The sequence below is a fragment of the Furipterus horrens genome, unplaced genomic scaffold, assembly GCF_987537825.1.
Source record: "Furipterus horrens unplaced genomic scaffold, mFurHor1.1.pri manual_scaffold_2, whole genome shotgun sequence".
In the NCBI taxonomy this organism is placed as follows: Eukaryota; Metazoa; Chordata; class Mammalia; order Chiroptera; family Furipteridae; genus Furipterus; species Furipterus horrens.
Window position 1 is genome coordinate 214,045,304 of NW_028327172.1, and position 27,468 is coordinate 214,072,771.

Genomic DNA, 27,468 nt, shown 5'->3' on the forward strand with positions numbered 1-27,468 from the left:
TTCCTGGTCACAAAGGACTCAGACCCACCCCGAGGGACCCAGGGAGAGACCAGCTGAACGAGTGGCGAGGGGAAGCTCACGGTTGAGTCAGTGAAGACCCCGTGCACCCAGGTTCTGCAAATACGCAGAGAACACGGGGAGCAAACAGTAAGAGAAGAGCCTGCTTAGGGGGCCCTGCCCACCACTGCCTGGACACGTGGTGCCGGTGCCACTAGACTGTCACCAGGCTGCCACCTCTGCGTAGAGAATGCTTTCTCAATGGCCTTGCCTCTCTATGTCAGACTCTGGCTCCAGGGTTGGCATAGCCACCCACCTTGTTATCGAGGACCTGCAGGACCCCCTTAAGTCACACAGGTGGCCGGCAGGATGGCCAGAACCTGAATCATGTTGGGGGTGGCAAAGGCTTGTCACATGAAGAAGTGAGGAGGAGGGTCTGTATCTGGGCGAGGGAATGGCACATCGGGGTCCGAGTCTGGGGAAGCCCCTGGAGGCTGTAAGCAGGCTGGGCCATGCGGCTTTGTCACAGGCAGTCCCTCTAGATGCCACTGGACAGAACCATCTGGCAAGCTGTCAGGAGGCTGTGGCAGGCAGTCTCCCAGGTGACAGATGATGTCATATGTCCCAGAGAGAGTTGAGAGCAGAATCGATGGGAGTTTTGATGACATGGACAGCCACTAGGAGGGAATCCAGAGGAAGGAAGGAGTCATTGATATCTGGCCTGAGAAGCTGGGGACAGGGGGGTGGGGTGCGCTGGAACACAGACGTCGGAAGTTCAGTTTGGGACCTGCTGTGTTGGAGACACTTCTTAGCCAAGTGAGGGCACCAACTGGATGGGTGGACACAGGAGGCTGGATCTTGGGGGGAGAGGTCTGACCAGAGGCACAGATCTGGGAGTCGGCAGCACATCGTGGGTGTTGAGACCATGGATCTGGGTGAGGTCATTCATGGGAGGACAGTACATAGACCTGAGAAGAAGGGCTGTGGGCTGAGTCTCGGGATGCCCCCCTGCCGAGGTTTGGGGGAGCGGCTGGGTGGGCAAAGGACGGGTCAGAGAGGCAGAGGGAAACGTGGGCCAGTGTGCTGGCTGCAAAGGACGTTTCTAGAAGGACCCAGAAGGAAGAGGAGTGGTCACCTCCTCAACGATGTTGGGAGGTCATGGGGAGTTGACTGCTGACCCTGGATCGTGGATGTCCTAGAAAGAGCCGCCTGAGCGGTGTGGTGGGTCCGCCCGGGCTGGAGCTGAGGGGAGAGCGGAGGGGCCCGAGCGGATTCTCTCGGGGACAGTTTTGCAGCAACCAAGAGCGTGGGAAGGGGGCCCCATAAGTGCTGTTGTTTTCACGCCCTTTCTTCCTGCGGCTGAATAACACTCTGTTGTGCGGGGAAACCACATTGTGTACCCCTTCATGGGCTCACAAGCATGTGGGTGGTTCCCACCTTTCGGCTCTTGGGAATAGCCCTGCCACGGGTGTTCGCACACACGTTTCTGTTTTGAGCCCCTGTTTTCAGGTCTCCTGGGCGTCCACCTAGCATTGGAATAGCTGGGTGATAGGGTAATTCTGTGTTTCATGTTTGAGCGACCACCAAACTCTTTTCCACGGTGGCTAAACCAGTTTACATTCCCACTAGCAACGTCTGGCGCTCCCACGTCCCCACCTCCTTGCCTTTTTAGTTGTGGTTTCTTCATGGGTGCTATTAAGACATTTTTGTACCCAGCCTGGAAATGAGATGGAGAAATTGATGCTGCTGAAGAGAACGTTGCTGGGGGAAATCCTTAAGGACCTGGGCAGGATGAGGCAAGACCCACGAGCGGGAGGCCCCCCCCAGTGGGAAGTCTGAGTGCTGGGCGGCCGAAACCGAAACAGAGAGATGTCTTTGATGTCAAGGCCCCGAGGCTCATTCTGATGGGCTTGTCCCCTAGTGAGCAACTTTCCCACAGAGCAGCAGGGTGGGGGGGGTCAGGGCACGCACACTGGGTGCTCTGACCTTAAACTTTAATTCTCATTCACAAGCTGAGGTGCTTCAGGCAAGAGGGGTGACTCCCACCACCCAGACATGCGGAGCCGGAGAGTGGAGAGAACAAGCCTTCAACAGCTGCTTCTAGGAGTAAATAAGGCTGCATATAACCAGTGCCCAGCACATAGTAGGTGCTCATTGAACGTAGGTCCTTACACTGGCTCGTGTTTCTCACTTGATTCTGAATTACCCAACAGAAGTCACAGGTTTACCCTTCTCCACGTGTAGCGCTGTGTTGGCCACATAGTAGGTGCTCCATATATACTTGGAAAAGAATGAATAAAGATACAGGAATATAAACAACAATCAGAAATCTTTCCTGGTAAGAATAGCAATAGTGAATATTCACTATTGTTTGCTATGCAGCAGGCAACTCCAAGGGCAGAGTCTCACGTGACCCGCACAATAAGACCTCAGACACATACTCCCTTACCCCACTCTGCAGAGCAGACTCATCTGCCGTGACATGTCTCGGGGGTCATCTGACATCGAATCCCAGATTTTCTGTCACCTTCTTGTACTGTCTAGTCACATGCTGCTAAGCCAATGGTTGAGTAATCCTGGTATCACAGAGTGATTCATTGCAACTAAAAATGTAACCAAGTTCAAGCATGTACTACTCACCACCCGATGGCCAATAAGTTGAGTGACAGGGTGTTGGGGTAAGGGCTGTACTTTATTCAGAACACCAGCAAGCTGAGATGGTGGGTCAGCCTCCTAAAGAGCCATGGTAAGAAAGTACAGCTCTGGCCAGCGTGGCTCAGCGGGTTGAGTGTCATCTCGCAAAGTGAAAGGTCACTGGTCTGATGCCCAGTTGGGGCACATGCCTGGGTTGCAGATCTAGTCCCCGAGAGGCAACTGATTGATGTTTCTCTCACACATTGGTGTTCCTCTTCCTCCCTTTCTTTCTTCCTTCCCAACTCAGAAAGAAAGAAAGAGAATTTATTTGAGACTTCCGGCCAAGATGGAGGCCTAGACAGACACATTGCATCTCCCTCCACAACTAAAAAGGAACACAACTACCTCAAAACTAGAGACACTCAGAAGTTCCAGAAAATCAAACTGCATGGAAGTCCAACAAACAAAGATATAAAGGAGAAATACTCATCCAAACACGTAGGAGGGGCGGAGCCGGGGCGGAGAGGACACAGTGTGGTGGCAGCAGCGTCAGGCAGGCGGAAAGCGCAGCCACACATTTTAAAAAGTCAGAAGGGACACCTGGGGAGTGTTCCCAGCTCCTGACCAGACCGTGCAGCTCACGGTCCCAGCACCGGGGAAAATCAAGCCTCATTGCTTCTGACTGTGCAGACCAGTGGGGGTTGGGGTGGAGGCAGAAACTGCCGGTCTCTCAGCAGAGTCCACTTGTTTAAAGGGCCCCCACGGTCCTAGAATGTCCGCAGACCCATCCCCTCTGGGAACGATGGCCAGGGCAAGAGCTAGAGGGGTGCCAGGCCCATACAGAAGTGGGAAAAGTGCCTGGAAAAAGGACGGGTGCTGAGAAAGCAGCATTGTTCCCTCTCAGACCCCTCCCCCCCACACACAGCACCACAACCTGGTGAAACGGGTCTCCCTATGCTGACAAGTCCCTAAGGCTCTGCCTTTTAGGTCTTATAAGGCTATCAGCTGATTTCTCAAAAGAAATTTTTCAGGCAAGAAGGTACTGGCAAGAAGTATTCAAGGTGACGAAAAGCAAGGACCTACAACAAAGATTACTCTACCCAGCAAAGCTATCATTCAGAATGGAAGGGCAGAGGAAGTACTTTCCAGACAATGTAAAGGTAAAGGAGTTCATCATCACCTAAGCCATTATTATATGAAATGTCAAAGGGACTTACTTAAGAAAAAGAAGATCAAAACTATGAACACTAAAATGACAACAGACTCACAACTATCAACAACTGAATCTAAAAAATAAAAACAAAATCCAACTAAGCAAACAACCAGAACAGGAACAGAATCATAGGTATAGGGATCATTTGGAGGGTTATCAGCTGGGAGGGGGACGGGGGAGAAATGGGGAAATGGTGCGGGGACTAAGGAGCATAATTGGTTGGTACAAAATAGACAGGGGAAGTTAAGAATAATATAGGAAAGGGTGAAGCCAAAGAACTTGTATTCATGACCCACGGACATGAACTAATGGGGGGTGGTTACTGGAGGGAAGAGGGTACCGGGCAGAGGGGAGCAAGGGGAAAAATTGGGACTGCTATAACAGCATAATCAATTTAAAGAAATGAAAAAAGAAAGGAAGAGAGGCGAGCCCTGGCCAGGTGGCTCAGTTGGTTGCAGCATCATCGGTTGTGGGTTCCGTCCCGGGTCAGGGCACGTAAGGAAGGCTGCCAATCGATGTCTCTCTCTCTCTCTCTCTCTCTTTCTCTCTCTCCCCCTTCCTCTCTTCCTAAAATCAATAGACTTATTCTTTAAAGTTTGAAAAAGAAAGTACAGAATTCAGGCTGCCTTTGTGCAAGGGAAGGGGGATCCGGAGGGTTTGGGGTCAGGACACGACGCCACAAGCAGCATGTGGGTGCCGGCGAGGGGAGAGGAGGCGACCTTTGTTCTCCGTCAACAGATTCCAGTTGCTGTGGCTTTGGTTGTGGAGTTCCTCCAAATCTTTGACAAACACTCATTATTTTGGTACGTGGTTCCTTATCTCCTCACAGGAGGCCGTGCTGAGTAAGGAGCTGCTTTGTTTTGTTTCATTTTGTTTTTGTAAAACGTAAGCAACAAGCAGAATTTCTCTGATGCTTGTTGTACCCACGTTCACGGCCAGGCAGCTAAGCAGAAGCCAGGGAATGAGGCCAGCTAGAACGAGACACAGTCAGAGGGGCCCGGCCACTCACCCTGCTAAGCCGGCAACAGCGAGGCCGGGCGGCTGCGGGGGGGGGGGAAGGGGGTGGGCACCAGCGGGGGGTGGTGGGAGGCTCGGAAGGCTGGACGGTGATGCCACTGCTTAGAGGCGCCCTCCGTCTTGGCGGGTCTGCACTTCCTAAGTGAAGTTGAAACCCCCCCTCCCCCAGGCCCAGAAATGTCACCTTCCTACTGTGCCATTTGTCAGGCATCAGAGGTCAGTTGATAAAGACATCTCAGGGAGATGGCTCCCAGGGCTCAGGTGATTTCTCCACGGTCACCAGGCCACTCCTGGGTCAGCATCAAGGTCCTGGGGTAGCAGGGTTAGCTTGGGGCGGGTTGTGCAGCTGCTGTTGGTTCACGGCCAGGGAATCAGATGGGCTTTTCCGTGTTCCCAAGCACCGCCCGCCTTCCAGGGCCCGACTATGTGCAGAAACCAGGCACAGCGTCCTTCGCTGGCGGAGGGGGGTACTCCCAGCCACCCGCCTTTCTCTGCTCCACCCTAGAGCCATCCTTCCCTTCCCGTGCCCTCGCCGCTCTTCCAGTGCCCTTGGCTGAGCTTGGACTTGCCCCAGCAGCACCGGCGCCTCCTTGGGTCCCTTACATCCTCTCTGCCACTCCAGCCCCCTATTTCTCTCAGGGTCCTGAAGGGACAGTAGGCTTAACCCGTATGCCTCACTTCTAACTGGAGTGATGGCTCTCACGTATTTCTCCACGGGCTGAATGTCCTCCTGCGTCGGTGGCGTAGCAAGAGTTAACCCCTCAGCCTGGCCCTTTGGCTTGAGGACTTGATCAGCCTGCGTTCATTCGTGTCCTGCCTTATGAGTTCTGCATGTCACTTCACCTGCCCCTCGCCACAGCCCGGCAGGTTGGTCCTACGCCGGACACAGCTTCATGTTAGCGAGAAGGGATCCGACTCATGGGAAGGTCAACTTGCTGGTCAGCAAGGGCTTTGCCGGGATCCCTCTGCCTTTCACTCCTGGCGCAGAATTTGCTGACCCGAACCTGGGCATGTTTGTTAATCATTCATTGCCTGTCAAGATAGGCATCACAGAATGTTTATAGTAACAGCTGTCCTGGATGCCACGTAATCCCGGAGGGTGTTTTATCACTTCCCAGATTTATATCTGATTTTATTGGAAGCCGATCTATCTGCAAAGCATATTCTGTTTGCTCTTTCAACAGGGACAGGCGAGGGAAGCTCCAGGGAACAGGTAAGCCGCGCTCACAGACTTCGGTTGGCTCTGGGGACAGTTTTAAGAGTTACTGAAAACTCCTACAGAACAATGGGAACAAGGGGTTTGAAAATTGAGGGAACTGAAAATCAGCTTGGTGACAATGAAGTGAGAAAAGGCACAGAAAGTGCTTCGCGTGGTGTCTGACAGGTGTTAGTGTAAGAATGACATTGACCATGAGTGATGAAAGCTCTTCTCCCAATGGCTGGTGACCAGGCTGGGTCCGCTCCCCCTCCCTCTCCCTCCCTCCCTGCCTTCCTTTCCCACTTTCCTCTCTTTCTTCTTTCTCTCTCTCTCTCTCTCTCTTCTGGTCCATTTTTCACCTTCCTTCCCAATATCCTGATTTAGGATGAGCTTTAGCTCCATGTCAAAGTCAATAGAGAATCTTGAAAATGAAGATTAAAGTCACAGTCAAACGTTAATCAGACAGGGAACTCGGGGTGCCAGGGTGTGTGTGGAATTTCCTGCTCAGATCCGGGGGCCAGGGGCCCTTTGGGGAGACGGCCTCCGGCTTGTGAGCCGGGTTTGGGAGCACTAGGCCCTTCGCTGTCCGCAGACCCTCTCCGGTGTGCTGGAGTGAGTAGAGCCTAGTCTTGGCCTTTGTCCTTTTACCCAGCACAGGTCCATGTAAGTGAGGGCCTGGCTCCCAGCACGCGGCTCTGAGCTCCGGGACAGGCTGGGAGGGCGAAGGCACTGCGAGGCTCCCTTGCTTTATTCCTAACGCGGCAGCTGTGGTGTCAGTCCGTGGTGCCCACGAGAGTTTTATTCCTGGGAGAAGCAGCAAGAGAAGTAGCAGAGGTCATGTCCTAAGTGTGTAACCCCTAGGCGGGGGCCAATCCAATTGCTGGGAGCAGAGGTCTGCTCTCTGAAGTCACCAGATTTGGCAAGTGGATACCCAGGGGCTCGGAACACGGGTGTCACCAGTGTTACAGTGTTTTTACCTTCCGAGACCTGGCCTGGCCTCCCCAGCGGCACTAGCATAGGATTAGATTTAAATAGCAGCAATATTAGTATTGTTACTGCGGATGAAAAAGACAGGGGAACTTGTATTTATTTCATTACATTATGTGTTTATTATTCTATTTGAACCTTAGAGAATAATTTTGAAGCAATTTACAGTTCTCTGGTCAAATGTAAAATGGTTTCCTCTCCTTTGTCGTAGCCGGTTCTAAGACTCCACTCGTTCTATGTGACCCTTGCAAACAAGAAGCACCTAATCTGTGCTCCTCAGTGGTCACTGGCTGGGGGTCCAGGAATGATGACAGTATAGTTTCTGATCACTTAATCCTCACAACAGCCCTCTGAGGCAGATCCTGTTATTGTTCCCCACGTGACATAAAGAAACAGAGGTACAGAGAGGTTGAGTAACTTTCCCCACATCACACAGTGAGTGAGTGGTAGAGCTAGGAGTGAGCCCCTGGCTCCATACTGCCTGGGAGGCAAGCTCCATGCACTTGGCCTCGCACTGCGCCGGCGGGCATTCTCCCCACCCCCCGCCCCCCAATGACCTGACATCTCAGAGATGATGAGGCCACCACGCTCAGCTCTGTGGTGGTCTCCACAGGATGAGGTGCACAGGCTTCCCTGGGCTGTGGGTCTTGATTGACAGAGCTCCCTCGTCCTTGTCCTTGCTGGCCTGGAGACAGGAGCTTGGAGGTGACTGTGGCCTCAAAGGAAGCACAACCCCCAACCCACCCATCCTCCTGGTGCCTGGCGTGCTCCCTGTTTGGGACCCGCTTTCTGGGCAGAAAGCACAAACCTGTCCCCAGCCCGGCCAAGGCACACCTCCCAGCGGGGGGTCAGCTCTATGAGTTCTTTATACACTTTGGCTATCATCGCCTTGCCGTTTCTAACACCTCAGTCTCCCCGTTTTCTCCAACACAGTCTCTGCAGCCATGTCCCCTACCCCCTCTGCTCTCCCCAGGTAGGAGTTCTGCAGGACTCCTCTCTTTCCACACGCTCCCTGGTGACCTTACCCAACCCCCGGTGACATTCATTACCAGGGAATTTCTCTCCAGCCCAGACCCCGTGCCGGCACCCCCCTATTCCCAGCTGCCCCAAGGATATTTCCACACAGATGCCACACAGCCATCTCAAGCTCACTGTGCGGACAGAAGCCTTCAGTTTCTGCCAGCACCACGTCTGTCCCTCTCTGGGTGTCTCTAGCTCAATGAGGGACAGGGGCCAGTAGTTAGAGGCCAAGGGTTCGCTGGGCATGTCCGAGGCCAGCGACCTAGGTTATCCCTCATCTAATGGGAGAGAACAGTGACTGTCTTCACCTGCTGGATAAGGAAACAGAGCACACGTACCCACAGGGCCACCACGAGGCACAGCTCCAGCAGGACACTGGCAGGTCATCCATGTGAGTGGCACCCCCTGGAGTTGTGCGGCAGCTGATCACCTAAGCTGGTGGCCATGGAGACGCTCACTCTGGCTTCCTCTGTCCCATCCCGTCCCCTCGGAGCCCAGTCCGGTTCCCTCTGCCCCTCTCTTCCACCGCCCCCCCTCACCCTTCTGTGTCCCAGGCCCCTCTTGGGCCAGGCTCATATCAGAGTCTGTGCCCACCGAGATGCCTCCGCTGTGGTCCCAGGGTGAGGAGCGTATGGGTCAGGGTTCCCCAGAAGATCAGAGCCAAAGGATCTATATCTATATGCTAGATGCGGGGACGTGTGAGGAGGGGGTCGGGGGAGAGGGGGAGAGATAGAGAGAGAGAGCGTGAGACAGTTTAAGGAACTGCCCCCTTCTTGTCAGGTGAGGATGATGATGAGCGTTTCTCCATGACCTTAGATGCTCTTTGATGTAGGTTATGGGTCCTCCAGGCATTTCCATCCTAGGGATGGACCACAGTGTATTTAAATTTTCCTCTCACATACTTTTTCCTATTGTGCATGCCATTTTTTGTGACCTGAAAAAACACTTCAGTGGCCATTTCTGGCTTCAATCTTGCTGCACGTTTTTTTTTTTTTTTTTTTTTTTTTTTTTCTATTTTAGGGCCTAAGTAGTTTTATGGCTCTAGAAACATTATTTCCAAAGTCCAGAAGAGCTCTGTACAGTGTCTTACTTCTGCCGTGCCAGGGATTCAGGTGACAATTTGGGTAACGGCTTCCAGTTTGACAGGGGAGGTTGGCGCTTTGTTTTAAGTTTCACAGCTCTTACTGTCACATCTTGGGACAGAAAGTCCAGTGTTGACAAGATGCACCCTCCTGTGAGAATCCCCGTCTGAGGGAGCATGTCCCAGGAGGGCCTGTATTTCAAAGCATGCAGCCAGCGTGGGGAACACAGACAGAGTCCACCCAGCCACCTCACAGATGGGGAAACTGGGGCCAGAGAGGAGCAGTGGGGTGCCCAGGTCTGCAGGGGAGAGGGGGTCCCCCCATCCTGGTGTTGTCACCGGGACCTGTCACAGGTTCAGGGCCCCCTACCCCGAGCGCCCTGCCTCCAGCAGCATCTGATGGCTTCTTCCTCTTTCCTCTTTCTCAGGAACAAAAAAGCCCAGTTCCAAATCTGGAGAATAAACCATGAAGCTGAGTGAAAGGAGCCCAGCGGATAACAAGGAACACAATCTGGAGAAACCGAAATCGGTCAGTTCTGGTCTCCTTCCCTCTCTTATATGAGTTTGCTGGTGACTTGGGGGTGGTCCCTTTTTGCCCCCACCCCCACCCCAGGGGAAGCACAGGTTAAGGGGAGGTCAGGCCAGGAGCGCAGAGGCTGGAAGCAGGGTTATGTGGGAAGGAGCCATGTGAGTCGTCGGTGGCAAGAAGGCACAGGCCACTGATGGCTGGTACTTCAGTTGATAATATTGCTGGTGACCTTCCAGATTTGGAGGGGGGGCAGGCATCGCCCCTCTGGAGGTCATTTCTTTAAAGGGGACATTGATGTTGAAAGTGACGATGTTACCATCCTTAAGGATACACTGAAACCCATCTCCCATGCCACCGCAAGGCCCCATTCACCTGCCCCCTCCTCCAGGAAGTCTTCGGCACTTAGAAAGCCTCTCTCCCTCCTTGGGACTCCTTGGGCCCTCTCTTTAAACCGGCTGTAAAAACAATAGCCGTCAGCACTGGCCCTGTTCTGGGCCTTTCCAGAGGGTTCTCACTCGGTTCTCTCGACCACACCACAGTGAAGACATCACTATGCAGGCTTTACAGACAAGAAACTGAGGCTCAGAGAGGGCTGAAGTCACTTGTCCAAGGCAGTGTAGCTAGTTCAAGGTGGAGCCGGTCTCAAACCTCAGCCCTTTGTGCCTGGTCTCCTGTGATGGGCGTGGAAGCAACCAGGACTCCAAAGACAATATGTCCATATTTAGCAGGACAAAGATCAACACAAACACGCTCGCCAAACTGCCAGGGAAGTGTGAACACGGCAGGCTGGGCACCATTATCCCCACCTCACAGGTGTGAAAGCCACCTGCCGCAGGCCACCCGGAGATAGGGCAGAGCCGTGTGAAACAGACACTCCCTCCGAGTGGGTACCGGCTTTTCTCGGTGCAGACTTGGTGTGGCACATGCTTGGCCCCCCCTCCAGCGCCCCACCCTCCCTGAGGGCCCCGGCCACACCCCACGCCCTCACCTCCCTTCGACCCTGGACCCCGGCTCTGCGCCCTCTCGCCCCACACCCCTCTTGGCCTGCATACTCCTGGGCTTAGTCACCCAGCACCCGCCTCTTCCAGGGAGCCTTTTGTGGCCCGGCCCCAGGCTGGCTCGGCACCTCCTCTTTTTCCTGGGGACGTCCTGCTCTGGACCCCAGCTCCACCCAGGGGGTGGGGTAGGGGCAGCGGGCAGCTGGCTGCAGATCAGTTCGCCGAAGCGCCAGCTCTCCGGGTCTCGTATGCAGAATGGCCACTGCCCTGCGTGGCCCGTGTGCACAGTGAAGCGCTAGCCAAGGACGGAGGGCTGGCCCACCCAGGGTCTGGGAGCCCTGGCTCCCCGCCGAGCAGCAGCTACTTCCCTGCTGTTGTGCATCACAGGGCGGGGCGTTCTCACCTACGTGTGACAGACGCTGTGACACGCTCCCCGGCCTCCCGTCAAACCCAGGTCACTGCCTTCTTGTCTCCTCATTGTGGACTTGAGGGCACCTGGCCTCCTAGGGGTGTGCGTTCCCCACACACACCTGCCGGTCTCTGCGCCTGCTCTCTGCCTCCGGGAGCAAACGGCCAGGACGACCTGTCCCGGACACAGGGAAAGGTGCTCCTCTGACGCTGAGGCAAACGGGCCACCAGGCAAATTAGTTCTCCCCCGGCCTCTCGGGCACAAGGGGTCTGCTCGCCTTCAGGCTCCCCCTGAGCTGTCCCGGGCGGGCATCCAAGAGGCATTTTCTCAGCCCATGCCGAAAGAGCAGGACGGGGGCATGGCCCCATGGCAGGTTCCTTTCCTTCCAAACCCACAGCCTCCTTGTTTGTTCTGGAACTTCCGGGCAGCCCCCGTCCATCTCCGGCATGGGCTTCGTGGTTTCCCCGTGAGCCTCAGAATAACCGTGCAGAGCCCTGACTGGTGTGGCTCTGCTTGTGGGTGTCGTCCCGCGAAGTGAAAGGTCTCTGATTCGATGACTGGTCCGGGCACGTGCCTGGGTTGCAGGTTTGGTCCCCAAGTGCAAGAGGCAGCCAACAGATGTTTCTCTTTCCCATCAATGTTTCTCTCCCTTTCTTTGTCCCTCCCCTCCCCGCTCTCTAAAAAATAAATAAATACTTTTTTAAAAAAAAAGGTGAACTGTGCAGGACAATCAGGCAGGTTTGCACTTGCAAACCCGGTAGCTCAGAGAAGCAAAGCGATTTGCCTAAGAACACACAGTAAGAAAGTGCGGATGGCCACGTAGCCACATGTGCTCATCGAAAGCATCAAAAGAGAAAGAAGGGGCCGAGTCAGGGTTGCGACTCTGTGAGGCTTCTGCTGCAAAGTCAGTGACCTTTTCATCTGTCACAGCCCTTAGGGAGACACACCCTGGATTTATGCTACGGCCCCCCCCCTCCCTGCCCAGTGGCCTCCTTAAGTAGGAAAATAAAACATTTCCGAAGGAAGAGTCTACACCCAGGGCTCATTCTGGAGAAGACAGGTTCCCCCTGTTGCTCCAGCTGCTGTTATGACGTGGGAACACGGGGGAAACAAAAGCCAGGTTGTCCATTTCCTGCTCAGACCAGAGAAAATTGCCACACATCCGGCATGGCGCCCCGCCCCCTCCGTGGACTCTGCCTCCTCACCTCGGAGATGTGCTGGGACAGCCCCTGGGTGCCGCTGCCGGGGACGGAGCATGGACTCCCGAGAGCTTGGCTCAGCCCCTTTCTCCCAGGGCCCCAGCCACCAGGGGCCCCCTCAGGGTGCCGGGCCGAGGAGCAGGAAGTCAGATGGGAGGAGAAACCAGGTAAACAGAGACACGGGCCCCGGCGTGCAGGGCAGTGGGTGACTGACTGCCCTGCCCCGAAGGCCACAGGGCTTGCATCCCGGCCCCTGTGACTCGGGCCGACTCGCGGGCTGCTGTTTCCTGGGGCTGACAGCACCTTCTGGCCCTGTGGTTGTGATTATTCACGTAGCGGGACCACGCGGGGTGGTCTGTGTTTTTCCTTCCCTGTCTCCGTGGCGGGCACCCTCTGCCCCTGGGGCTGGCGGGGAGGGTGGACGGCTCAGGGGGCTCCGGGAGGTGGGTGCAGAGAAGGAAGAGCGACCGCGCTGGCAGCAAGGGAGGCCCAGGAGAGAGGGCGCCCCGCACAGCAGGGGGTCAGGAGGAGCGACATCTGAGCTGAGCCCCGGAGGATGAGTTTAAAGACAGCAGGTGATGGAGGATGGTGTTCTGTCTAACGGCGGATTCTGTCCCGTCAATGAATCCCATTAAGTTCAAGCTCCTCCTACTGCAGAAATATATAGTCGTCCCCACGTATCCACAAGGGATGGGTCCCAGGACTCCCTCGGGCGCCAGAACCCACGGGCGCCCAGGTCCCTCGTATAAACTGGCACAGCGCCCGCATGTAACCCACGCACTTCCTCCTGGGCACTGCGACTCACCTCTGGCTCACTTATCACGCCTCGTGCAGTGTGAGCAGCTGTTCTCCTGCACCGTTTAGGCACTAATGACGAGGGAAACTGTCTGCACATGTTAGCCCAGGCATACCCATCGCACGAGTGAGCGCACGCGAGTACGACCCGCGTGTCAGCAATGATGTAACTTTTCGGGGGGAATGCTTTCCACCTGTGGTTGGTGGAATCCACGGAAGTGGAACCTGAGGGTACAGGGGCTGACTGTACCCCGCCCCCCGGCCTGTATACCCTCCGCCTCAGCCCCCGTCCCATCGTCAGCGCCTCCCCTGCAGCAGGCTCCGGGCCTGGACGCAGAGAGCAAGAAGCAAGACCTCCGCCCATAAAGAGTAAGACCCCCACCCTCTGTCTCGCTTCTGCTGCTGCCATTCACGGGCATCTGACATAGGACAGGTGAGGACCTTACCTGCTTCACCTCCTTTCTTCAGCATGTTATCTTAGGAGGTGGGTGCAATAGCACCCCCATCTTACAGACGGGGAAGCCAGCTCACAGAACAGCTGTGGGACTGGGCTAAGATTACAGTCGTAAGCAGCAGAGCTCGGGGGCAGACAAGTAGAAGCAAAGAGGAGGTGGAGCTTTCATGGAAGAGACGTGGGTAACGGGTCGTAGGTGGTGTCTAGAAGGGAGGACTTCCGGTGGATGCCAGGCCAGGTCAGGAGAGACTGTGGCATGTCACTCGGGCGTGGGGAAAGGAAACAGAGGCTGCGTCCCTTCTGAACACTCTCTACGTGCACACGACATTCTGAACGTCCTGACCCACACACATCCGCCCTCTGCCGCCCGTGCAGCTCATGCTCTTGTTTGGACCCCATTGCACAGCCAGGCAAGCCGAGTCCCAGGAAGGTCGGGACACTGGCGCGGTCCCCCAGCCGAGTGGTGGAGCCGTCGGGCATAGAGCCAGAGCTAGAGGAGGCTTCCGAGGTGGGCAGAGCAGGGAACTGGCTATGGGGCTCCCATCGCACGGGCCCTCCCAAAGAGCAGCTGACGGACACAGTTCTCCGAGCTGCGGACCTCATCTGTCGTGTGCCCCGCTGTGTTCCCAGAGCTGCGTCAGGGCCTGGGACATAGAACACGCACACGCTGAACCGCGGCAGAGAATGTGCTTTCCAGGAACGCCTGGGTCCCCTCCATCTGGTGAGCGGCCCGCATTCCCGTGGCCAGCCTACAATGGCAGCCCTTCCTGTTTCAGGCTTTTGCCAGCTGGTCAGTCTTTGCCAAAGGGCCCAGGCGTTTCCGCTTCATGGTTCTGTCCTTCTCGGACGGAGCCACAGGGCAGCATTACACGGAGGCCCAGTCCTGTAACTCTCTGCCTGCAGGGCCTTGTCCCCAGGTGTTCCTACTGGCCTGTAAGATCGATCCCTCAGCCTGGAACAGAGTGTGCGTGCGGCTGTGCGCATCTGTGAGGCTGTCAGGAGCCTCAGGGCCCTGGACACCTGCCCAGATGAAGAGGCAGGAGGGAGAGGCAGTGTGGGCCAGTGGGTGAGTGTGTGCAGCTGGAGCCAGACGGCCTGGGACAGCTCTGTGATCCGTCTCCTCGCCTATAAGATCAGGATAAAAAAGTACTGCTCTGTGAATCCACGACAGGGTACCCAGAAAGTGCTCAGAACAACGCCTGGCCTATCGCTCTTCATACAGGCCAGTGGCTACTGCGGGCAGCTGTGCCCGGCTTTGCTTTGTGCTCCTGTGTGCGCCAGAGAGCGGCCGGGTTCAGCCACAATTGCGGCATGCAGCCGGGGGCCCGGTCTGACGTGCCCTCCCCTCCTTTCCCAGGGCTGGTCCGGCTTGCTCCTCGTGGCCTCGTTCGTGGGCGCCTTCGGCTCCTCCTTCCTCTACGGATACAACCTCTCCGTGGTCAACGCTCCGACTCGGGTGAGTGCCTCACGGCCGTGGGATGCACCAGGCAGGGGACACCTGGTGCTGGGCGGTGCCAGATTCTGCAAACCTTTGTGGGCGGGACACCTGCTGGACCCCAGCAGGGAGTAGGGGGGAGGGAGGGGAGAGAGGACACCGGTCTCTGCCTTCGAAGGGGAGGTGGAAAATACAGAAACCGACAGTGGGGACAGTCCAGGGGCAGGAGGAATGTCAGTTCCTTGAGGTTGGAGTGTGGGGGTCCTGGGATAGTGTAGGATAAGGAGGGGGCCTCTGGAGGTGCCGGGGGTAGTTCCCAAGGGCCTATTCCAGGGCACGGAGCACGGAGTCTGAGGAGCCACAGAGGGACCTTGGACAGAAACCTTTTCCTGTTCTGGTCTGTTTGTGTTCATGACACTTGAGAATCTGTTGGTTAAGACCCATCATTGGCTTTTATTTTCTCTGGAATTGGTTACTAGATGCCATTCCTCCAGTGCCCACCCCCCCAACACCGCCCTGCTGGTTTGAAGGTGAGCGTTCGGTTCTCACCTACCTCAGCTATTTGGTGTAGGCACTACTTATTCATGGGGGTGCTGTCTTCTTCTGGACCTGCCTCCACCCTTGGAGTAAGGTGGATGGGGGTGTGATGGAAGACTTCCTGGAGGAGGTGATGCCTAGCTGTGTCTTGAGGGTGGAGCGAAGGCACCGAGGCCTGCGATATGAAACATGGCAGGAACACTGCAGAAATGCAGGTGTGATGTGGGTGGGGCGCAGGCTGCGCCTTGGGGACCACAGGGCAGACGGGAGCCGGGCTGCGGACATCCTGTTATTTGTTGTTGTTGTTTTCACTGTGAACTCCGTGTAAGTTCATTCGAAAAACTGATTCTGACGCTAAAAACAGTTTGAAAACCAGAGGGTCAAAATGGTTGCTCACAGCTCAGTGGCCAGATTTTTTGTCATTGGAGTATCATCCTGAGATGGAGATCGGGTTTGTCCGGATCTGACTTTAACAGAGGATAGGAATTTGCCCTCTTGCTTCATCTGGACAGTTCAGCCGCCCCTCCAGCGGAGGGGGGAGAACTTTGCCCTCTCGGCCTGAGGGGCGGACATGGGAAACCTGAACCTGGAGCAGAACGACAGGGGCAGAAAGTAATGGTTTACGCAGCGACGGTGGGAACAGGAGCCAGAGGCAGCTCTGCCGTAGTTTCAAACGATTTTTAGTTAATAAAGTCTATTTCCTAGAGCAGGTTTGGGTTCACAGCAAAAATGAGCAGGAAGTACCGATCTCCTGGGTACCCTTTGGCCCCCGCGACACAGCCTCCCCCACTGCCCCCCCCCCCAGGGCCCTACGTCTGTTACAGCCGACTGACCTGTCTTGTTACATCGAAGTCCATAGTCACTTTAAGGTTCCCGTGTGGTGCTGTACATTCCACGCGTGTTGACAAATTGTATAACAACATTGCAATAGCTTACAAAACAGATATCCTTTTTACTTTTAAGGCTTTGTCTAAATAGAATTCTCCCCCAAAGATGGTTCATATCTGCTGCTGTCTGTCCTTTTTGGCTTGATATTTATATCGTAAGCAGTTTTCCATGTTGCTGGAAATTCTGTGTCCCGGGATTTCTTAAGAGCTGTGTGTTGCTGCATCAGGGGCTGGGACCACAGCCCCGTCAGAGCTCGGGGGAAGCTCTGCTTAGGGGGCGTGAGAGGTGCAGGGAACGGGGAATTGACCAGCCTGCCCTATTTGGAAGGAGCTTGCGGGTGTGAACACACCCAGACAAATAAAACCAGAAACGTGCTGTTTCTGCCCCGCAGGAGAGAGACGTTGGCATTTATTGAGCACCTGCTATGTGCTGCATATCATGCCAAGGACCACACACCCTCATTTAATTCTTCCAGCAGACCCGCCTGCCAGCTGGGGTGGTTATTCCTGTTCTGCAAATAAGTTATTCCCGAGCGGGTGCTGCAAACCGTCACCCTGAACGTGGGTTGGATGAGATGCCCTTGCAAGTCTCTGCTGCCTCAGGACTGGTTTTGAGCGGCCATGAGCCCCAGGAACAGGAAGGAACACAGTGGCCCTTTTCCTCCAGACAACCAGAGGCCACGCCGAAAGGAGTGGGGAATACTCTCGTGCAGTGACAGGTCTGTGTCACTGCACCGGCCCCTGTGAACACAGCTATGCGGTCTCCCAGAAGAACGTTCTAGTGGCAGAGGCTTAGGATTAACTTCTTTTTAAAAAAATAAGAAGTCTATTGGGGAGTACACACTTCTGTTTGCTCCTGCCTGGGGCCACATAGAAAATGCAACTTTCTTCCTGTTCTGTATCCTTAAACCCAAGGGTCAGGGGGCCAGCCCCCCTCGGGGCATACGTGGGGGCGGGGAGAACCCGGGAAGCTCAGGAAGTCTCACCCACGGGGACTGTTGCTAACAACAGGTGTGTCCCCTCTCACCGTGTTCCGTTTCCATTCTGAGGGCTGGCCGTGGGAGCCAGGTGTTCTCAGCTGTCTAGAAGCCTAGAAGCTTCCTTCCCTCTACTCAGCGGAAGCCCTCCAGGGAAACCGCACAGTGGGGAGAACATGAAGCCCCACAAACACGCAAACTGAATGTCAAGTCAATACAGGAGCCGGACATGTTGCTGAGGACCTGGGAGGTGTGTCAGGGGCCCCGAGACCACCCCCAGCTTCCACGGCTCTCTGGGAGGCTCACGGGACCCGGCCCCACGCCCACGCGCAGCCATGACGTATTACAGGGAAAAGGGACAAAGCAGAATCAGCAAAGGGAAGAGGCACGTGGGGCGAAGGCCACAGGACAGCAGGCTCCAGCCTCCAGTCCTCTCCCAGGAAGTCGCGGGGGCCACACTTACTGCCCCCAGCCCTGAGCTGTGGCGACACCTGTGAGTGTCCCCCAGGGAAGCTCATCAGAGACTTCAAGTTCAGGATTTTTATTAGGGGCTCAGCAGACACCCACTTCCCAGCTGGCGGTGGGAATGAGGTGAGCAGCAGACGCCTCGCTGTGCACCGGTTAGACCCCGAGAGCCACTCTGGTCGGTTCTGGGAATAGTGGGGACCCTCCCGAAATCCCAGGTCCCCAAAGCCAGCCCAGGGCCAACCGTGCCCGCTGGCCTTTCAGAGGAGAGCAGCCTCTGCCCAGGTGGGTTAACTGCTTCCGCACAGGAGGCCTTAGCTCTGCTACCCGGGACATTAGGTGGCACTGCTGGGCTTACGGAAGTTTGCCCTTGTGTGGCGGTGGGCACTTGTGTGCGTATGGACGTCCACATGGTTCTCCTCACGCTGCCGGGGCGGTCAGTGGTGTGGCCTGTCTTCGCCAAGCCCCAGGCCCCGAGTGCCACACAACCGTGTGCGTACCCGGCCCTCCGCAAACGCGCTCCGCTTAGGTGCGTTTCCCAGCTCTCCTGAGAAGACACGTAGGCGGAGGCATGACATATGCGTCTGTCAGGAATGTGAATACAGGATCGTAAAACAGGCTACAAGGCAACCTACCGCCCACTGTCTGGCAGCTGGCTGTCCTCCTTCGGAAGTGTTCCGAGCAAGTCTGCCTGATTGCAGATGGCAGTTCAGTGTGTGGCCAGGAGCCTGGCCGCTGAGTCATTGGCTGGGGAGACACAGGTGAATTATTCATGGATCCATAGCCCCGAAAAAGAAACATGTCTCGGACCCTTATTTTACAGACACAGACATAGTGGCATCGATGCCACCAGCAGCTCCCCCAACTTCCCATTCTCATCGTGCGCACTGAGCTTTCTACTCATCCTCACGTTAGTCCTCACGGATGCTCTTTAAGGAGGGAAAGGACTGCCCAGGTGAGAAACCTGAAGCACAGAGTGGCTGAGTAACTTACTCAAGGTCACCCAGCAGACAAGCGGCAGAGATGAGAGTTGCATATAGTGGACTCCCAGGGCCCTCAGTCACAGAAAGCCTGGCCGTCAGAGGCAGAGCGACTTGCTGGAGGTCACAGACAGACTCAGGGGTGCAAGCAAGTCTTGAATGCAAGATTCTGGGCTCTTGGCTCAGCCTCTTGTCCGTGAACCATGTAGCCTTTTATTCATTTCTTTACAATTTACACATCAGTCAGTACTAATCATAATATAAACATTTCTTGATGAATGCATTAAAAACTTCCATCAGCCTTATCAGGTCTTACCAATCGGAGGAGCCTCCTGACTGGTCCGGAGGCCTCCAGTCTGGACTTTCTTGTGTGGCCCCGACACATTCCCTCCAGTGACCTAACACCCACATCAGAACCCTTGACCCCGTGCCTGGGTCCTCCAGCCGCTCCCCAGTCCCCGCCCCCTGCACCCCGGGACTAAGTGTGGCAGTCCAGGCTGGTTCTGACCGGCCCCTGCCTCGTTCTCCATTCCTCCTCCAGCTGCTGGGCCACGCTCCAACCCCACGGTGTCCTTTACGGCTCCTCCGTGTCAGCACACGCCTTCCAGCTCTGTGCCTCTGAGGACCCTTCATCGTCCAGCCTCGCGTCCCCGATCTGGGCTCCGCGGCTGGGTTCCCACGGCCTCGCTCAGCTCCTTCTGCCCCGCGTTAGCACCGCGCGCTCACTCTGCTGCTGTCTCCGCTAGATCTCACGCTCCTCGAAGGCAGGGGCGGCAGAACTTGTGTCTGGAAGACGGGCTGGGAACGTGGGCCCCCGGTGGCCAGGAAGCGGGTGTGCAGAGCCGCTAGGAAGACCCGAGTATGGGCCTCCTGGAGGGAAAGCACGGGAAAGGAAAACACGGAACCCGTGACGAGGGGACGCAGAGGAGGCCTGGACATGAGCTAGGACAGCCGGTCTCTGACGAATGTCATGTTGTTCACCGTCCTTTCGCTATAATGCTGATGAGATGCTGTGGGGACTTAATGCATTTTTATCAATGAGACTGTGATAAAATTAGTTCTGTTATAGGGCATTTTGCTTTAAGCCATAGAGGCTCTTGATGATGTGGGACTTAGTGTCCAGATAAGATGGATGGGTTACCTATCTTCGTCATTAGACAGCGGCGGACCCACAGCAGACGTCCGTGTAAAACACAAACCCTGATCTAAGAAGCTGGTATAAGCCGTGCTCTGCAAGTCAGCGTCCACGTGCGTTAGGTCCACAGATCCCAGACTCAGCGGACATTTGTGCCCAGAGCTGCCCACCTTCTTCCCTGGTGTCCCCGGTCACGTAAGCTGCCTTTCACTGAGGCCCTGGTTGGATCCACGCTTTGCGAAGACAGACGTTTCATTGCCACAGTCCTCGCTTTGAAGCCAGCTTTTGGGGAGCCTTTGAGAAAGGTTCTGGCACGTGCACAGGCCAGGCAGCCTGTCCTCCCGCCTACCCTGCTCTCTGCAGAGAACCCCCCAGCAACACCTCCCGCGAGTGATAGGGAGCGGCGCACCCCCCAACACCCCCCACCCCCCGCAGGGCCCCTGAGTGCCGGAAAGAAAAAGGAAACTTTCTTCCAAACAGTATCCTTTTAGTTTCTGCTCGTTCACTCCAGGCAGGAAACGGGTCACGGCTGCAAGCGTGTCCTGAGAGGCTCCGGAGTGGGCATCAGCGAGGCAGCTGCCCCGGCTTGAATCAGTGCAGGACTGCTGTCGGGGCCAAGGTCCCATCCAGGAATGGCCTTCTACGCGGGGGGTCTCCTGTCTATTGGGCAGCGGGAGGGGTGCCTGTGAAGCCCCGGGTACTCATTCCAGCTTCTCTGAAGGGTCTCAACCCCGTAAACACCTGCTGGAGTCCTCGAGGGCCCCTGTACCCCTGCCTTCCTGGGACCCCTCCATCCCTTCGGCTTGGAAATTGTCACAGTTTCTCCAGCTCCAGCCTGTGCTCCCCGACAGCCATTGCTGTTGCACGCGCCAGGGCCAGGGAGAGTCTAGACCACAGCAAGGGCTTCACTGACGCTCCTGTGAAATCAGCAAATGCACATTGGACTGACTTAGCTGCTTCTCTCCCACACCTTCGCTGTGAAATGAAGTCCACCAGTGGGTGGTTGGCAGATGTCATGCAAGTTCTCCTCCCCCACCTCAGCCACGTGACTATGCCCAAGAGACAAAATTCTTGGTTCCCTCCTGAAGGCTGTCGTGAGGATCCAGTGAGACAGTTTTACATGTCTGGTGGCTTAAACAGTTGTAAGGGACAACAACCATTTTGTCTGATTGAAGCCAAAAAGATTGTTGAAAAAGGAATGCCCAGCTCCCATGGCGAGGCCCAGGAGCTCTGCAGCCAGGGATGACCCCCAAAGTTTACACCAGAGAGCTGGGCCTGGGCGTCCCCTGCAGCCGCCCCTGCCGTCTACTGCACCTGGCAGAGGATCTCTGCTCCCTCGGTGCTACTGCCCCCAAAGTCACTTCTGCCGGGGAGCTCCCTCTGGTGGCGGACAATCCCCAGCCTCATTCCTTAGCCTCAGGAGCCTCATGTGAAGGCCAAGCCTCTGATTGGCTGAGCCTCAGTCACAAGTCCACTCCCTAGCTGCAAGGGATGCCAGGAGGGCAGGTAGCTGGTATTTTAAACCTCCATAGTGATGAGGGGCAGGAATGTCTCCCAAATGGGAAGGGAGCTTCCGATGCAGGGCAGCCGAAAGGGTGACAGATGCCATTGCAGTATGTGAAAACCAAGGGTCAGTGTTAATGTCCAGCTGCTGACAGCGAGCACCTTGGGGAGAGGGAGACTGTCGGCTGTTATGGTGGGCCCCGTGGTTATGGCAACGCTACCGTGGACATTTGCGTAGATGTATCCTAGGGCAGGAGGGACAGAGGTTTCTAGAGGAATTTTCTAGAAATGGATTTTATAGGTTATACAGTAGATTAGGGGCATCTTCCATTTTATTAGATGATACCAAACTGTTTTTCAAGATGGCTGTACAAACAACTCCCACTGCAAATGCGGAAGGGCACGCACTGTTAATGGGTCCCTGCGCGTCTTACCAGATGTGCTGATTCTCAGGCTGCCGGGGTGGTGGGAGCTCCCCCCAAGGACTGGGCAGCCCTGCTCCATGCTCTTGTCTGACCCTCACAAACGCCCTGAGGCAGCAGGGTCATCACTCCTATTCTGCAGGTGAGGAAACCAAGACCTAGCAGGTTTAAATTATTAGCCAATCATGAGGCCGGGACTCATGCCCAGGTCTTCACAAACTGAGCCTATGGTTTTTCAGTGTCATATGTGGCCCTGGAGGGCTTTGTGGCCCATACTGGGTAGCAGTGGGTGGCTATGGGCACCCCGCGATGGAACCCCTTGGGGAATGCAGGGCCATGGTCTCAGTCTTTGGTTCACAGCACAGTCATCCAGCCCCCACCTGAAACCCACTGCATAGAATTGACAGCAAGGGGGTCTAATGGGTATGAAGTGGTATCTCATTGTGGTTTTAATTGGCATTTCCCTGTCGACCAGTGGATGATGTTGAGCATCATGTCATTAGCTTATTGTCACTTGAATTCTCTCCGGAGTCTGTTCGCATCTTGCTCGTTTTAAATTGGGTCGTTTGTCTTCTTATTGGCTTGTTTGAGTTCTTTATAGACGGCGAACACAAGCCCTTTGTAATATATGTGTTACAGGTACGTTCTCTCAGTCTTTAACTTGGATGAAACGCAGAGGAGCACTTTGTTTTTCTTTATGGTGAGCGTTTTCTGTGTCTTGGCCTACCGCAAGGTGGCACGGATGGCCTCTTAGGTTAGGTGGGTGCGTTTTTAACACATTTCTCAGGTGATTCTGCTGGGCACCGAAGTTGGAGAAGCCCAGGCCCCATGGTCACTCTTGGTTTGGAGTCAGATTTGAGTCTGAGTCCCAGGTTTGCCACTTACTAGGCAAGTCACCTTGTCTCTCGGAGCCTCAGGCTCTCTCTCTGCAAAATGAGGTAAAACACGGGGCCCACCCACCAACTCGGTTAGAAGCGTTCAGTGAAGTAAAGCTCCAATAGGCTTAGCGACGCCCTAGCACGAAGGGGTCTGTCACAGCTGCTTTGTTTGCGCACCAGCTGGCTTCAAGCCGCAGGGCGGGACAGGAGGCGTAACCCGCTCTGTTGTTTGTTTTCAGTACATCAAGGCCTTTTACAATGAGACGTGGGAAAGAAGGCACGGACAGCCGATAGACCCGGACACTCTGACTCTGCTGTGGTCAGTGACTGTGTCCATATTCGCCATCGGTGGACTCGTGGGGACGTTTATGGTGAAGCTGATCGGAAGGTTTCTCGGGAGGTCAGTGGGTCTGTCTCTGAGGGTGCCCTCCGTCATGTTCGTACCATGTCTGTGCTCCAGCCGCGATCCCAGCAGACGACAAAGTGTTGCTTAGTTCACCTGGAGGGACTTTACCCTTGATTTTAGCCAAAAGGCCGAGAAGTGATCAGCTGGAGAGATTTTCATGTCAGAAGGGCATGGGATGGGAAGAGGGCACCAGAGGCCAAGGGGAAGCGGAGCTGTGGACGGTGGGCTGCGGAGCGGGAACTGAGCGTCGGGCTAGTTCAGAATGGGGGGCTCCGTCAGAGCTCTGCTGTCCTAACAGGGAGGGGGCTGGGAAGAAACACCCTGGCTTCTCTCCCCATGCCCCAGCCCCCCAATCTGCTACTGATGCCTCTCATTGGTCAAGCCCAGGTGGAAGCCAGAAAAACCAGGAGCTTCATGACTTAAGTAGAGAGGACCAGGTCCCAGGGTCCCAGGGCACAGAGCAGGGCAGGAGGGAAGCGATGGATCTGGGCACAGCTGCAAATGGAAATCAGGGCACTATCTTCGAGATTATTCCATATCAGCACATAGAGCTCTGCTTTCTAAAAACTCAGGTGCTCAGATAGTCTTGCCTTGTATGACTGCATGATACTTTATTTAACCAGTTCTCTTTAGATAGATGTTTAGGTAATTTCAAATATTTTGCCTTCAAACATGGCTGCAGTGAGTATGAAAAACTTGATGTTGAAGTTTCCCTCCGAGGCCCTCTCCTATCAGATCCACCTTACCTCCCGAGCTTCGCTCCTCACTCATTTTCATCATAAAAGCTTCTCTCAGATCAAATTAACTTATCGATAAATTCTCCCAGATATTTTCTTTGTAACCTTGCTTATAACTTCCTTGGAAATACTGAGGTGTGAGTGGGAAATGCAGGGTCTCTGGAGCATTCATGTCTGAACTTGAATCATGAATCTTCTGCTCACCAGCTGTCTGCCCTTTTGGCCAAGTCGTTTCATGTATTTGAGCTTCAGGTTCTTCATCTGTGAAAAGGAGACATCTGTTCCTATCCTGTAGGGATGCTAACAGCTAGAGAAAATGAAGAGGAAGGATGGCCCATGAGCAGTAGCTCAGTAAAGAGAAAGTATTATGAAGCATCATCCTGATCCTGACCTTGAAAACGATAGTAGTTGGTGCTCAACGGATCTTCATGTTGGATCGACCCCAGGAACTCTCCTTGGGCCTTGGGGCTACAGAAGCATGGTTGGGAAAGTCGCCCCCTCCCCTTTACATGCGGCCCCTAATCCCCAACAAGGAGCAAGTTAGAGCCAATGACATTCAAGAGGAGGCTTTCTGAAGGCGGGGCAGGAAGCCGTCCTGCCATCACCCCAGTTCCTACAAATGTGTGTGGTGTCCTGTGAGGTAGGGGACCTGCTGCCATTCTCCTTGTCCCAAAGGCCACATCTGGGGCAGTAACTCGTGGTAACTCAGTACAAGGAAGCACAGTGGAGCAGAGGCTGCCATGTTCTGAGGTCCCCCCATGTTCCAGGCATTCACAGCCACTCTTCTGTTTCGTCCTCTCTATTCAGTGGGTCCATAGATGGGAAACGGGAGTTCAGAGCTCATGCGGAGCCTGAGCTCAGGCTGGTACAAACACGAGACAGCCACAGCATGTAGGCTTTCCTTTGTGCCACGCAGATCCTAACGAGGCAAATTCATGGCTGTCTGACAACAGGTAGGGGGCTGGCTGGCCCCCAGGTTGGCACCGCTGGCCAGGGATGCTAAGGCACTGTTGCTAAGCCCCGGGCCCAAGCCTGACTCTGATCCCAGTCTCTTTCCTGTCCCAGTTAGAGGGCGTCACCCATGGCCCCAGGCTCTGTGGTCTGTAACACATACCTGCCTGATATCTGGCTGTGGTACCCTCCCCTCAGGCTGTCACATAAGCAGGCTCTGAACCCAAGCAGATGGCATAGGGGAAGGGGCCCTGGAATGGGGCTCAGGATGCCATGGCCCAGCAAGTCCTGACTCCCCAACGTGCCAGGCAGGTGGCATGGGACTTCGCCACCTCCCCTCTCAGCCTGCGCTCTCCCCATGTGCACAGTGAACACAGTGACGGTGGCCTCTGAGGCATGGCAGCAGCAAAAGCAAAAGGAGGGCCAAAGAGAAGACGTGCTGGAGAGAGACTGCATTTCTCAGCGACGGACTCCTCGGATGCAGAGAGAGCCGATGGAAGGCGCTGGTCATTATGTCCCAGCAGCGACCACTCCTGTTGCCATCACGGTGGGGGTAGAGCTGAGGCGGGCCGACATCTCAGCTGGAATCGTAACTCAGGTGGGAGGAAAAGCAGCAGAAACGGAAGACAGCTACCACTGACTCACGGCCTGCTACGTTCCATGCTTGACCCTCGATGCTTCCTGCAGTGGTTCGTGCGGTCGTCTCTGTCACACACACGGTGAATCCGAGGCCTGAGCGGCCAGCCAGCTGTCCCAGCTTCCAAAGAGCGGAGCTGACCTGCAGTTCCAAGCTGGGTCCGTTTGACCACAAGCCCACACTCTTGCGGTCACGTGGTGCAGATTACAGTGCTTCATGAGGCCTCGTTATTCGTCCCCTTTGGGGACCATCGGGGAGGGAGACGAGGCAGGGGCCAGGGCCAACAGAGGGGGCTGGGAGAAAAGTTCAGCTGGAGCTGGGCATCCTGGGCGTCAGCATGGTCACTGGCAATCCCTCCTCGTGGCCAGTCTTGGGAAGGGCGTGTTACACTGGCCTGTGATTTGGGAGAGGGACAAGGACCCTCTCTCGATATGAACCATCCTATTATCTGGTCTCAGGGATGCAGGTGCTTGGTCTCCTGGACTCTCTGGCCAAAGAGAATTGCTTTAGAGTCCCAGTCGCTCACTGGGGGCCACTTGCCCTCTGCTTCCCTGGTTTTAGTGACAGACCCTCCACCCCTCATGAGACATGACGATGGCCATGTTGGTGCATAGACGCTGGCTGCAGGCTCAGCCTCAAGCCTGGACTCTGGTCCTCACAGCTCCTGGGGCCGAGGATGATCATCTCAAGGCCTCTGGGCTTCACCTACTTCATGGCAAAATAAAGACTGAGTCGCAGGGTTGTCATGTGGACATAAAGCATTCATCTCAGGGACTGACGCAGAGTCGGTGCCCGGCTCATGGTCACTGTCATCCCAGCACCACCACCACTAGCTCTTCCCAAGGAGCATCCTGCTGTCAGTCTGCAGAGCCCACGCGAATATTCCTTAAAGTGCCCCGAAATGGGCCTCCTTACACTTCACTGATCCAGTTCTTCCCTCTGGAGCAGAGCAGAGAAACTAGGGAAGAAATGGAGGGGAACTCGCAGGGGCTTGGGGTTCAGATCCTGGGCCCGCTCCTGGGGCCGGCAGCCCACCCATGCTCATCCACTCGGCAGCCGTTTCTGAGCGCCCACTGGGGGCCAGGCGCTGGGCCTGACCGGCTGCCCACACCACGTGCTGCGTCAGGGAGGCAGGGAGGCAGGGAGGCAGGCCCTGAGCCGTTCATTATGCAAACCGTGCTGACAGGCCCCAGATCACTCAGAAGGCTGTTGGAATGCCTGGGACGGGGACCCAAGTCAAACTGGCTTAGGCCCAAAATTCGAATCGGCTCCCGCAGGTGAACTGCACCTTGGTTGCATCCAGCAGCTCATATGGTATCAGAAGAAAATCTGTTTTCTCTGCCTCAGGCTGCGCCTCACTCTGGGTTGGCTTCAGGCGTGGTGGCCTTTCCCCGCGCCTGCGCAAGGTGGCCCCATCCGCTCGGGCAGACGCTGCCCCTGATCGCGCACCTGCGCACAGTTGTGGTTCTAGTAAAAGGCCCAGGCCCGGATCTCATGGCCGGGAGTGAGGGTGCGTGCCCTCAGGGTTCCTCGGCCAGGGGCAATCTCACCCCACCAGGGGACATGTAACAATGTTTGGAGACATTTCTGGTTGTCACAGCTAAGGGGTGCTACTAGTCTCTAGCAGAGAGGCCAGGGATACTGCTAATGCTCAGGACCCCACAAAGAATTTCCAGCTCCAAATGTGAACAGTGTCATTCCTGGCAAATGACATTTCTAATGTACCTTGACATCACTATGTCACCTGCCCATACCTAGAGCCGCCATGGGGTGGAGACAGCCCCACCAGCCCCCACACTGAGCGTGAGGACAGGAAGGTTTCTTGGAGGGAATTTGAAGGACTCCCACCCGAAGAAGACAGATGGAAAGGAAACAGACGCCAACAACCAGCAGATTCTCAAAAGCATCATTTTTCCCCTCCTTTTTCTGTACTTCAATCCTTTAAAACGCGTCTTTATTTTAGAGTGGCAGGAAGGAACGTTAGCTC

The 27,468-nt window shown here is 55.4% G+C and overlaps 1 protein-coding gene across 2 annotated transcripts in view; it reads left to right on the top strand.

The window, feature by feature from the left end:
- The first annotated feature begins 5,991 nt into the window (after nucleotides 1-5,991).
- SLC2A9 (solute carrier family 2 member 9) overlaps nucleotides 5,992-27,468 on the top strand; it is an 85,934-nt gene continuing 64,457 nt past the window's right edge. Inside the window, exons 1-4 of one of the 2 annotated variants that reach the window (XM_090267077.1) lie at nucleotides 5,992-6,074; nucleotides 9,576-9,676; nucleotides 14,889-14,987; nucleotides 22,990-23,150. In XM_090267077.1, coding sequence (XP_090123203.1) covers nucleotides 9,614-9,676; nucleotides 14,889-14,987; nucleotides 22,990-23,150 — 323 coding nt within the window. In that variant the 5' untranslated portion in view covers nucleotides 5,992-6,074; nucleotides 9,576-9,613. Of the gene's footprint in view, nucleotides 6,075-9,575; nucleotides 9,677-12,272; nucleotides 12,450-14,888; nucleotides 14,988-22,989; nucleotides 23,151-27,468 lie in introns of those variants that run through there. The other variant, XM_090267076.1, reaches the window with a different exon arrangement.